The following is a 13,236-nucleotide window of genomic DNA, read 5'->3' as shown; positions in this document are numbered from 1 at the left end:
CAGGGAATGGGAAAGAAAGACACACACATCATTAGTGAGGCTGTGCAGAAGCGCGAAGGGGATGTTCCTTAGTCTTGCCTTGGAATATTAAAAAGAAAAATCCAAAGCTCCACATATAACATGACCATGGCTTCTAGTTTAACCTCACCTATACTGTGATGAAGCCCCCCAGTGTGCTGTTTCTGTGCCAGATGGAGAGAAACAGGGCAGACCCCAGACACAACTGAAGGAACTGACTTTGAAAGCTATGCCCAGGGTCCCCAGCCTCCCCAGTGGCATCCCACTTTAGGTAGTCAGTGCCTTTCTGCATTCTGTGTTTTATAGCTCCCACAAAACATCAAGTAAATAGAAAATGACAATAACTTGGTATCAGTCATTTACACTTTCACTGAAAGCTATCTACACACCTATGTGGACTCACCCTGATTTATTTCCATTTTCTCACTCATGAGAATCAAATGGAGTACTTTCTGTGATGGCCAGGCTGAGCTCAAGTGGATGGAGCTGTTGTGATGATAGAGAGTCTAAAAGGCCCTGAAATCTTAGGCTTAATGCTTATTGTAAAGGTTCTTCTACTCCGGGCACTTCAGGGGCCACAAGGGAGCTGAGTCAGAAGAGAAGGGAGACTAGATTCTCAGCTGCCTCAGGCCTCTGGGAAGCATCAGCCCAACCACAGCTGCTGAATGAGGAGGAGGATGCCAAAGCTGGAAGTTTTTCAGAGGTGGAAGCTCCAAGCCCTGGAGTTTACCCTGCCTCCGTTTGAGACTAGAATTATTTAGTAGCTCAGTCCATTCTCCTCTGTTCCTCCTTCAGCCCACCTTTCCCCCACCTCTCCTCCTCAATTCTATATACCAAGATTTCAGACCATTCTCAGTGGGTTGTCTCTCTCCCAGTGCCTCCACTACCCCTTGCCTTAAAGGTAAGTATGATGCTACCAACCATCAAAGGAGTCTGGGTAGCACAAGTGGTTTGTGATCAGCTGTTAACCTAAAGGTTGGAGGTTCAAACCCACCCAGCCACTCCACAAAAGAAAGGCTTGGTGAACAACTTTCATGAAGATTACAGCCAAGAAAACCCTATGGAGTAGCTCTACTCTGTAACACATAGGGTTGCCATGAGATAGGAGCTGACTTGACAGCAGCTAATAACATCAACCAAGCACCAGGTATATACTCTATAGTTATGAGACCCAAAGTTTTTGCTGTTCAAGTGCCTGGAGCATCCCAGGTTAGGCTGGTGAACACACTTTTGGTTTATGTCCTATAATCATCACCAATTTCATATAGTGAACTTTTGTGAATATAACTTTATATTATAGGGGAAATCATTATCATGATGCCAAGTTGTTATGTGACAATAATAATAATAATCAAACAACATATTCCATTGGGAAAACCTGCTGCAAAAGATTTCTTTAAAGTGTTAAAAGGCAAAGATGTCACTTTGAGGACTAAGGTGCACCTGAACCAAACCATGGTATTTTCAATTACCTCATATGCATGCGAAAGCTAGACAATGAATAAGGAAGACTGAAGAAGAATCAATGCCTTCGCATTACGGTATTTGTGAAAAATATCGAATATACCATGGACTGCCAGAAAAACAAACAAATCTGTCTTGGAAGAAGCATAGCCTGAATGCTCCTTGGAAGTAAGGATGGTGACACTTCCTCTCAGATACTCTGGAAATGTTATCAAGAGGGATTAGTCCTTGGAGGAGGACATCGAGCTTGGTAAAGTGAGGGTCAGCGAAAGAGACAAAGACCCTCAACGAGATGGACTGACACAGTGGCTGCAACAGTGGGCTCAAATATAACAATGACTGTGAGGATGGTGCAGGACCAGGCAGTACTTCATTCTGTTGTACATACGGTCTCTATGAGTCAGAACTAACTTGATGGCACCTTACAACAATGATAATTATGGATGGCAATAGATGTCAGCTTTCTTTTGTTATTGGTTTTATTTTCAGAAATTCAACATACACAAAGATGTGTGCGAAAAATTAGACTGAGTGTATAAGGTACACACGAATATCTCCTTTCTTTAACTGTATTATGTATGCTACAAATTTATCACCCTTTAGAAGTCCCAGTTTTAGAAATTTAATAAGTCTCTGATTGATGCCTTCTATTGCATCCACAGTAGAAACAGTAGTAGGGCCAACAATAATAGCAATATTATATAAATATATTGAGTTCCTTATCAGTTTATCAGCCACTGTCCAAAGGACTTAGGTGCCAAAAAAAAAATCTAAACAAACCCACAAGGACTTTCATACCCATTTTATAGAAAAAGAAACCAACACAATGAGAGGTTAATTAACACGTTAAAAGTTATGAAGTTAACAGATGGCTGTGGCAGAATTCAAATCCAAAGCTGTTGGTATCCAGTATCACTGATCTTAACCATTACTTTATAAATTAATAGAATGCTAGGTTCTGGAAGGAACCAGATTTTTCTATGTTAACTTTGCCCACCAAATAGCCTATGTTTTATTTCCATAAATTTGAGAGCAATAAAACTCATAGAAATATGTATCAAACACTTATCTAATAGCCTAAGGATAAAATCCAGGAGTGAAGCCGGAAATTGCTCCTCAGATCCTAAGTCTATGATCTGACCTCAGGATTTTCACAGCTTTAGAAATAAAGCCTCATCAAGGGTCAGAGTAGAAAACAATAGCACTGTGGGAGTGGGGAACAATTCCACCTAGACAGCCTCCTCGAAACAGCTTCTCGAAATGCAGTTAAGCACGGTGCTCAATCTAGATTTTCCAGACTGAATCTATAATTCAGGTACCAAGCCCTGTCATTTCTAATAGTTGTCACTGCTAAGCACTGTGGATGTTAACTGTCATAAATATATGAGGTCTGTCTACACATCTGTTTTTCCAATGACCCCATAAAATGGGTCCAAAAAACAAATGCTGCTCCTTTTATTCAGTTAATAATTTGAAAGTCTCTTACGAAATACAAAAACCCATAGATACCCCAAGCTTTTAACGCCAGTGATTAAAGTGAAGACAGAAGGAAAAACTGATTCAGCTATTAGTCCCAGCTAATCTGAGTATGTGTTCTTGATAGATGAGATGTCAAGGCAAACCCACCTCACGTTTCCAGACTCACAAGGAAGTAAGCCAACCAAATGCACAAAATCTACCAATATTTTCTTGGCTTGTTTTTAAAAGAACACTACCTTAAAAGATTATCCATTTAAGAACTTCTGTTGTTTTTAACAATAATAGTCATTGCCGAGTTGATTCTGACTCATAAAAACCCTACAGACAGAGCAGAACTGCCCCATAGAGTTTCTAAGGCTGTAATCTTTAGGGAAGCAGACTGCCACATGTACAGCCGGCGGGTTCAAATCACCCATTTTTTGGTTAGCAGCTGAGTGCTTAACCATTGTGCCACCAGAAGTCCTTCTAATGGTAATAACACCTATCAATTGTATGAAACATTATGCTTTCTTAAGAATTCTAATTTACTTAAAAAAAAAAAGCCCATTGCTGTCGAGTCATAGCAACCCCATAGGACAGAGAAGAACTGCCCCACAGAGTTTCCAAGGAGTGCCTGGTGGATTTGAACTGCTGGCCTTTTGGTTAGCAGCTATAGCACTTAACCACTACGCCACCAGGGTTTCCCTTAATTTACACAGACCACACAATATCCTTGTGATTAAAAATGTAATGAGAAGAACCTCTTCTTCCATTTTACAGATGAGTAAATTGAGTCATAGATGGGATAAATGACTCACCCAAAATCACACGTTTATTCATGGCAGAATCACAGTTAACATAAGTAAGGAGTTTGAATAACTGGTGTGCAATAATTGTTCTAGTTCACCAAGAAATCAGCCTAAAACATGTCAATGAAAACAGCAAAAGGCCCTGTTGGTAATTAAATGCTAATTATTCCACTGATTTTTAAGGATAAGAGAAGTTATATTGTTGATTCTTTTTATAGTAGCATGTTAAAAAACAAATGAATAAAATTAAAATTCATTCAAGAAATATTTAATGGAGTGCTCACTATGTGCCAGGCACTCTTCCAGATAGTTGGGGTAATAAAAAAACCCAAACCAAACCCACCGTCGTTGAGTCGATTCCGACTCATAGCAATCCTATGGGACAGAGAGTTTCCAAGGAGCACCTGGCAGATTCGAACTGCCGACCTCTTGGTTAGCAGCCGTAGCACTTAGCCACTACACTACCAAGGTTTCTGCCTGGGATAATACATTAGTGAATTAAGCAACAAAACAGGCAAAAATCCATGACTACCATAGAGCCTCCTTTCTAGCAAATGACACAAACATGAGCAACTGATATAATGGTAATAAGTAAACAGATTAATAATCTTGTATTTTAAAAGATAAAAAGTGCTAAAGAGTAAAAAGGAAAAATAAAGCTGGGTAAGGAGGACCAGATCATTACTGGGGTTAGACATCGTGCAGTATTGATTAGGCCTCATTGAGAAGGTGAGATTCATGGATATCTGGGGAAGAGGGAACTGCCAAGCAAAAAAGTCCCAAGGAGTATCCTGGCTATCCTGGTGTGTTCAAAGAACGGCAAGGAAGCCAACGTAGTTGAAGCAGTGTTAGTAAGAGAGAGATTTGTGGGAGGTGAGGTCAGGGAGGGAACACAGAGACAGACTCTGCAGGGGCTTGGCTTTTATTCTCAACTAAATAGGGTGCCATTGCAAGGTTCTGAGCAGTAGAGTGGCATGATTCCACTTAAATTTTAAAGAGGACGTATTATTAATTATTACCACTATTAATTATTAAATACTTTAAAATTTAATCACCCAAAGTATTACATAATCTTTGACATATACATGAATCTCAATTTGCCCTCCAAAAAACCAAAACCAAACCCACTGCCATTGTCTATTCCAACACACGGAGAGCCCATGTGTTGTTACAGAGTAGGATTTTCTTGGCTGTGACCTTTAGGGAAGCAGATCACCAGGACTCTCTTCCTCTGTGCCACTGGCAGAGTTTGAACCATCAAACTTTAAGTTAGTAGTGGAGAGCAAACCATTTCCATCACCCACTCACCTTTTTTACCATCCATCCCTCCCAATAAGATTCTATGAATCCCATTTTCCCAAAGAAAATATCAAGGCTCAGAATCTCTAAGTAATTTGCCTTGGGTAAGTAATACCAAAACCAATTGCCATCGAGTTGATTCCAACTCATAGCGACCCCATGTATGTCAGAGTAGAACTGTGCTCTGTAGGGTTTTTAATCTGATTTTTCAGAAGTAGATCGCCAGGCCTTTCTTCCCAGGTGCCTGTGGGTGGACTGGAAGCTCCAACCTTTCAGTTAGAAAATTAACCATTTGTACCACCCAGAGACAGCGTAAGATATAGTAAGTGGTAAGGCCAGGTAAAATGAACATTTTTTTGAGCTTCTAGTCGACAACTGTCTCCCCTTTCCTATGCTCTCATTTATATTAAATTTATAAAGGAAGAAATTATTGAGATTATACAGATAATTCAATCACAGAGATGCTCAGTTTAATATATCCAAATGGAATCAAACCCATTTTCCTCTTATTATTAATTTCTTTGATGTAATGATACAAGTAAGTTTCCTCAACTATGTATTTGAAATGACACATGTAAATTCAAAATAAGAATTCTGGATGGAGAAGTAATCATAATCATAACAGTTTAAATTTGTAACAACATATTTGATAGTTTCTCAAAGTCTTTAGTGATAGGACATTATTTAACTGTCTACTACATACCAGCTACTATGCTAACTTATTTGCATCACACTTAATATTCATCAAACATTCTAAGATAGGTATTAGTAATTCAATTTCATAGATGACAAGTGTGGATCCTGAGACATTAGGTATTGAAAGGTCACATGACTGCTAAGTACTGGAACAGGGATTTTACCTAAACCTCCACAATCTAAAGCTAGGTTCTCATCACTAGCAACACTGCCTCACTGCAGCATGATGCTCAACACATCCCCTCAACATTCCTAACAAAAAGGTCAGCCAAATATGAGTGACCCCATTTCACAGATGACTAACTCGCAGTAGAAAATTTAATCCACTCAATCAACATTTATTTTATGGCCACAATATGCAAATCGATATTTAGTTGCCAAGAGCCCAGAGGATTTATGATAAAATATGTAGCCTCAACAAGCTTACAATCTTGTTAAGGTAACAAGAGACTCATAAAAAAGGTAATAAATACTACAAGATAGCACATAATAAGTACCAAAGGAGACACAGCCAACAAATGCTAAATAAATTCAGCAGAGAGATAAATAAGCATGGCCTGCTTCAATTTCATCAGGAAGTATTTTTACTAAAAAGGACTGGTGCTGAGGTGATCTTTACAGGTAAGAAAAGGGTTAGGTCACTATAGAGGATGAGGAGCAATAATTCCAGATGTCAGCAAATTATCAAGAGAAAATATAAATACATGAGTTACAGGGGAGGATTGGTAACAGGCAAAATGGTAAACGAAGCCAGAGAAACAAATTGCAGAAAACCTTAATTATTAAATTAGGAATCCAGAACTGCTAGCGTATGACACCTGCTTTGTGCATAAGTGTTTTGTTTGTTTAATCCCCTCAGTAACCCTACAAGATAGTAAGGGAGGTGTGGCACGGCCATTTTAAAGCTAAGAAAACACTCACAACACAGCCTTGTATGTGTAGATGGAGCAGAAATTCTGATCTAGATCTACTTGCCTTTAAGGTCCGTGTTCCTTCTACTACTTCTTCACCACTATCTGCCAAAGGCAGTGAGGAGCCACCAGAAGTCTCTGATCAAGAGACAAGAGTGTCATGAAAAACAGTGTGAGACTAAAAGAAGACTAATGTGACTATGAGATATTGGATCCTAATATATCCAATAATTAGAGGATTGGAGAAGGAAGACAGGTAAGAAAGACCACTTAGTCTATTGCATTAATCCAAATAACAAGGCAACGAGGATTCTGAGCACTGATAATCAGAAATAAAAGTGTGTAAAAGGTATTACAAAAGAAGTATGAGGAGATTAATGAGAATACTCAGGTCCTTTCTAATATGCAACCATACAACAAGACTGTAACGACTCATCCTAAAAATTCAAACAAAGTCTTCAAGTTCGAATATTTTAAGATTTTTGGACGGCATATGATTTATTTAAAACTAATAAAATTTATGGCTTCGGAAAAAATCTGCATTAGTGCAATTTACCTCTTAAACCACCATCACAAATTATGGCAGACTTACGCCTGACACACTAATATGAGTTTGGAACTGGCTCATTGCCACATATGCTGACATGAATGATAATTCTTTATATCCATGCTCAGGAAGCATATTAATTACTAAGGAGACATTCTTTTCCTTTTTGTTTGTCTTTTATAAAAATACATGTTGAGATGTAATGCGTCAGGTTTGTGAACCTTATTCCTCTGTGGGGCTCTTCTCTTAAAACGCTAAGTACCAATGTGCCACCCAGGGATTCAAATAAAAAACTAATAGCCATTAAATGGCATGCCATTCAACAACAAGTTGGATTTCTCCTGAATTTTTTTGACCCTTGAATAACCCAAATCATGCAACACCAAAGAAATGCATAGAATTAAAAGCCACCTACATTTTTCAAAGAAAATACTTACATAAACATCTAGGTATTTAGTCAATCCAAATCTTTTCAAACAATATTGCAAAGTTGTCAACTTGCTAATAACCAGGCTAACTACATAACCTTTGATTAATATCAAGTGTTCAACTAATTTTGAAATAGCTGTTAAACTGAACACCCTAATAAGTACAAAACACACATGTGATAAATGTGTGCATTCCTGTGTGTGTGTGTGTGTGTGTGTGTGTATCTCTATATAAAGTAACACAGTAGAGCTGATGAGTAATATTTTGACTCAGAATCCTTTTAGGAATTTCACACTTATGCATATTTTCACCTGATCTTAGTGCCACCTAGCTAAGACGACGGATAATTAAAATGCAACATATTCACAAAGACGAATTTCCTTACCTTTATAAATATAGGTTTGTTTCTCTGTGTTGAAAATAAATGTTTAGAAATGAAACTGTGCCACAGTCTAACACATTTAAGCCTACAGCTAATGTATATCTAAAATGCCTCTGAAAGTTTAAACAATATCAAACCTGTACTATATTTAGAACTGTTACGTGTGTAAAGAAACATCATTTTATAATACTAATAACTGTATTTGTTGAAATGCAGCACAGATACTTTTTTTTTTTTAGGCTTCTAATTTCTGTATCCCTGTGCTGGTGTGAAGACAGGCATCTGCAAAATATGATCAAAGGAATCATCAATACTATACAAGTCTATCTGCTCAATACTTTTAGACTTTTAGAAAAACTCAGACATTTGAAATAATTAACTTCAAAATTATTCATGCAGCAAGTCTGGCCCATAAGATTTTAGGCATTTTATAAAAGATATGTTAAACACATTATGTGTCAATGATACGAATCACAGATAGTGTTTGTTTCATACCTTACTTTCTATTTTCTATATTTTTAATACATAATGATACACCCATATATAAAATGTATTATAATATGAATATTACCCTTAAATTTTATAGGCATTATTTTGTGAGAGTTTAAAAAAAGTAAAACTATTTTTACCTCCCAGTCCTGGTCTAAGCCGATTATCGTAACCATCCAGAAGTCTGTCTAGAATTCTTGTAAAGATGGTAATGTTATTTTTAGCCTCATCTTCTTGGATGTTAGCCAGCACCAACCTAAACAGATAATTTTACAAGCTGATATATATATATATATTAGTGTGTTTTGCAAGTGCCAACATACTCCTATTCCTTGAATTTAATTTTAAGGCTCCCTAAGCTATTTTTTTTTTTTAAGCTATTAGTGTCCCCGATTTTCCTCCGTTTTTCACTTCTATAAATACCAGTGTGCCTGTTGGGAAGTTAAACATGCTGTTGAAAATGGATACTAAATATTAGATGATCAGAAAGTTTGACATCAACATTATTTCAGATTCCTACCACTTAGTATTCTGTGTAGACTATTCATTTCTTTCTAAAATCCATTCCCTAGAATAGAGTGCAATTGTTGATTATCACGTGCACATACAATTAGTAATGTTACTCTGCAGTTAGAAGGGTACACTAATTAAAGGAACTCATGAAATAATTCTTTAGTTGATTTGAATATTAACTGGAAAATAAATTGTCTCCTTGGAAGTACAAAATTTCTCTATGTTCCTCATAATTGTCTTTCTTTTTCTCATAAACCAAGACTATTTCCTTACTTTGGATATACCTCCACCCAATGGCCAAGTGCAATATAGACATCAGGGAAACTCCACTGGCCTTGCTCCAAGTTCCACTGATGCCAGGGAGGTGGAGGTGGGTTCTGAGGGGATCAGCAACACACACACAGCTGCGGCAAGCCTTGAAGGGGCAGTCCCTTTTGACTGGTCTCCGAGGAGAGAGATCAGGGGCTACATAAAGATTAAAAGGCTTAGCCAAGTTTTCTGTGATAAATTTGCAGAAAGAACAAATGGTCTTAAAGTGTCTACAAAAGGGGTTAGAAACAGTGATATTTTTCCCCATCATTTCTCTATCATAAAGTCAGAGACCTGATTTTGTGACATCCAGCAAACTGATGCAGAAGGAATTGGATGTACAAAATAGAATGTCCTTTTTCACTGCCATTTTTTTCCCTAGAGAGATTCAGAAACTTAAATTACTCCACCAAAAGAATCAATTATATAATATAATACTGACTTTAGCATTACTGGTCAAATACAGAACAGAAAACTAGAGAATTATGGGTAAGCACTGAAGATTTTAAATCACAGCTTGTTCACTTCTTTCAAGTTCAAAGATTGTGTGATTGCATTTTCTCCAAAGTGTACTGTATAAAATATTGATAGCGTCCATTTGAAATAAATCATTACAGAAGTAGTAGCTAAAAATTCTCTTAATACAACAAAACACTGATAACCAACTTTGAACAAATACTGCTTTTGGAGCAAATTATAAAAACAATGATATAAGGATAAAATTTTTTAATTAGGTAAGTAAATTAGTCCATACCCTCTGGCCTCAAAAGTTCTTAAAATGCCTTCTTAATCTAATTTTAAAACCAATCACTAAGGTTATCATAAAGTTCCACACAGATATTTTCACTCAAAACTTTTTTTTCTATCCCATGTCATATTTTTCTTCAAGTCTTTTTTCAGATGCTAAAGGAGTAGATATTTCCAATATAAAAAAATAAGGTTTATAGAAAGGTTTCTTCTCCTCAATTATAAAAAAAAATAGTGTTTTTGTATTTTGGCAATTACTTGGACAGGAAAATGAAAAATTAAAAGGAAATAAAGGTATAATGAACACTTATGGGTTAAAAAAAAGGCAGGTTTCACATTCTTATGAAAGTTGTATTTTAAGTTATCTGTTATTTTGGAAATCATATCCTACAGGCATTAAACAAAAGGTGTCCATTTAATGTATCATGATAAAAGTAAGAATAGACAACCAAGATGAAGTTACTGAAAGCAATAAAAATTAACTGCATATTTGCAGAGCATAGGGAAAACAAAACTAGTTACATGTTTAAAATAGGTAGTTTTTATAACAGTAACCATTTTAGGAATAAAATAACTCTAAATCAGTATTATAAAAAGTTGACCAATAAATCTTTTGTTTTATTGTTTGTGATTGCCAAGTTGTATACTACCTCCCCCTAGAGGTTCAAGAGACACACCATTTGTTTTTTTTTCTACATTGAATAAAGAGCCAAGACCATAAAAAATAAAATAAAGAGAAAAAGAAAATATTAACACTCAAATCATTTTAGCTTGTACTTTTCTGTTTGGCTTCAAGGAAAACTTTGGCTTCCTTACTAAATTTTGTTGTGATTATGGGCACATTTAACTACTTCAATTCCTTGTGAGGCTATGTCACTCAAAGGGTATTCTTTCTTTCAGCGGTATTTTTTGGGTTTTTTATTTGTTTAGAAAATGCTTCTGTTCATTTTTGTATTTTATCGTTAAAAACAAGTAGCAGTGAACTTTTTACAGGCTTTGCCACTTCATACTTCAGTCTCCTGGTACAACTTTTTCCATTAGAAATAATTCTTCAAAATAACCTAGATTCTCAAAAGCCACTCCTACGTTGATGGCATTCAAGAAACACGTTTACGCTGAGTAGAACAATCAAATATAATAAATATCTCACCTGGCTGGATCCCACACCAAGAGAAGCAGGAGCAGCAACTGCAGGTTGTAAATGTTCCATTTTGTCTTCATTCCCATTTTTGTAAAGCCTTGAACGAAAAAAACAAAAGATACGTAAAATTGCATTCAACCCCCACCATCCAAGTAACCCAAAGATTGTCATTTCAAAGGGGAACTGGAGTTAAAGCTAAGGAGGTTACTCCAGTGGAGCGAGTGTAGGGCGTGATGATTGGGGGAGGGGGGCTTTAGGTTTTTGCCCCCTGCCGCCCCTTTTCTTTTTTAACAGCAAGCTGACCAAGTATTCAGACTTCGCTCTGCCAGGAACTTCCCCCGGCCCCATCGTCAGCAAACACTGTTTTGTGCACACATGTAATAATAACACCAGGGACCCTAAACGGATATATGAGCTGGAGAAGGAAATGGGGTGAAAGGGAAAGTGGAAACCGAGAGGAGAAAGGGTACTTCATGGCACAACCCTCTCAACCAAGACCACCCCCGCAACCACAGCAAAAAAAGCGAGGGACAGCCAGCCCACTTTTTCAATTATTCTTCTTTTCATTCCAGACACCTGCAGTCCTCACGTCTTCACTTCTTCACTTCTCCTGAAATAAAATAAAATAATCCCCCTTCCTACCCATCCACAGTTACCCAAGACCACGTCTTGGAGCTAGCCGGGATCGGATCAACTGCTGCGAAACGACGCGTTTGACAGCTGTTCAGGAGTCGACGACCACAGTAAGAGAAGGAGCGTGAGGCTCCCGGATCAAACACCAGCCAGGCTGGCAGCGACAATCACAGTGTGCAAAGTTGAAGACTACAAAAGAGCGAGGCTTACGTGTCGCCGGGCGGACGTCTAGGATCTTACTGTAGTTGCAAATTCGCTTCTGGGGATAAGTATGGAAATTATTATTTTAAATGGACTCCGGGGGGAGGCGGGCTGAGCCTCCTAGGTTTCCAAGGAACATCGTAGCGTGGGGTGGGGGGAGATGAGACATGAAAGGGAGGCGAACGCAAATGGGAAATGGTCCCCGTGTGGGGACCAAGGCATGCGATCCTACCTGAACCAGCAAGCCGAATTCGGTGTTTTCCTCGCTCTGCCCTGATCTTGAGGATATAGGAAACTTGCGAGAGAGAGAGAGAGAGAGGAGAGAGATGAGAGTGAGAGAGGGAGAGACTGCAGCAGCAGCCGCGGAGCTAGCGGGAGCGATGAGCTGGTAGGAAGCCAGAACCGAGCGCGAGAGCGGCAGCGGCAGCGCGAGTAGGAGGCGAAGGCGTCCGTAGTGGCGGTAATGGGCGGAGGAGGAGGAGGAGGAGGAGGAAGAGGAGGGGGGAGCGACGGCAGGAGCGGGCGGAGCGGCGGGGGGTGGGGTGAGGGAAAGGCGGCGGAGGCGCGGTGCGCGCAGGCAGTGGCGGGCACGAGCCCCGCGCCTACAGGAGGAGGAGCCAGGCTGACGAGGAGAGTGAACGACGTTCCCCGTGAACGCAGGGAAACCCCCCACCCGACCCCGGTAACCGCCCGCCATCCGCCGGGCACCTGCAGCGGCGCAGCCCCGGGCGGCGGCGGGCGCCCGGAGCGCCGCTTCCCGCGCCCACGTCGCGCCGGTGGAGCAAAGCCTACGCACCGCTCTGGGCTGCTCCCCGCGGCCTCCTGCCGGGGCTCCCCCGAGGCTCGAATGTTCTTGGGGGGCTGCCGGGGGGTGCCTGTGAGGAGTCGGGAATGCAGCGTCTGTGCGTTGCGCTGCGCTGCGCTGCGCTAGCTCCCTGACGCTGCGCCCCTTCACTCGTCCTTTCAACATCCCCGGGCCACGGAGCGACGTGGCTGCCAAGAAGAGGTAAAGAGGCACCGCTCGCGCAGGAGGGCGAAGGGACTAATCACGCCTGTACTTAGTCATCAGCGTATCCACGCAGGACCAAGTTCAACGCATGTTGTGTGGAATCAGCAGGAAGTTTTTTTTTCGTTTTTTGTTTTGTTTTCGGATTTCCTGGGACTTCTTGATTTAACCACTCATTCCTCCA

General features: G+C 39.6%; 1 protein-coding gene across 1 annotated transcript in view; it reads right to left on the bottom strand.

The window, feature by feature from the left end:
• Positions 1 to 11,342, bottom strand: part of GABRA2 (gamma-aminobutyric acid type A receptor subunit alpha2) — a 178,811-nt gene extending 167,469 nt beyond the window's left edge. The window contains 2 exon segments of the mRNA XM_023549858.2: positions 8,643 to 8,758; positions 11,222 to 11,342. Of these exon segments, the coding sequence (XP_023405626.2) occupies positions 8,643 to 8,758; positions 11,222 to 11,298 (193 nt within the window). The 5' untranslated portion in view covers positions 11,299 to 11,342.
• Positions 11,343 to 13,236: the final 1,894 nt, after the last annotated feature.

This window comes from Loxodonta africana, chromosome 5 (genome assembly GCF_030014295.1).
Source record: "Loxodonta africana isolate mLoxAfr1 chromosome 5, mLoxAfr1.hap2, whole genome shotgun sequence".
Lineage (NCBI taxonomy): Eukaryota > Metazoa > Chordata > Mammalia > Proboscidea > Elephantidae > Loxodonta > Loxodonta africana.
The sequence above is the reverse complement of the archived record's forward strand: the minus strand, read 5'-3'. Positions and strand labels throughout refer to the sequence as shown.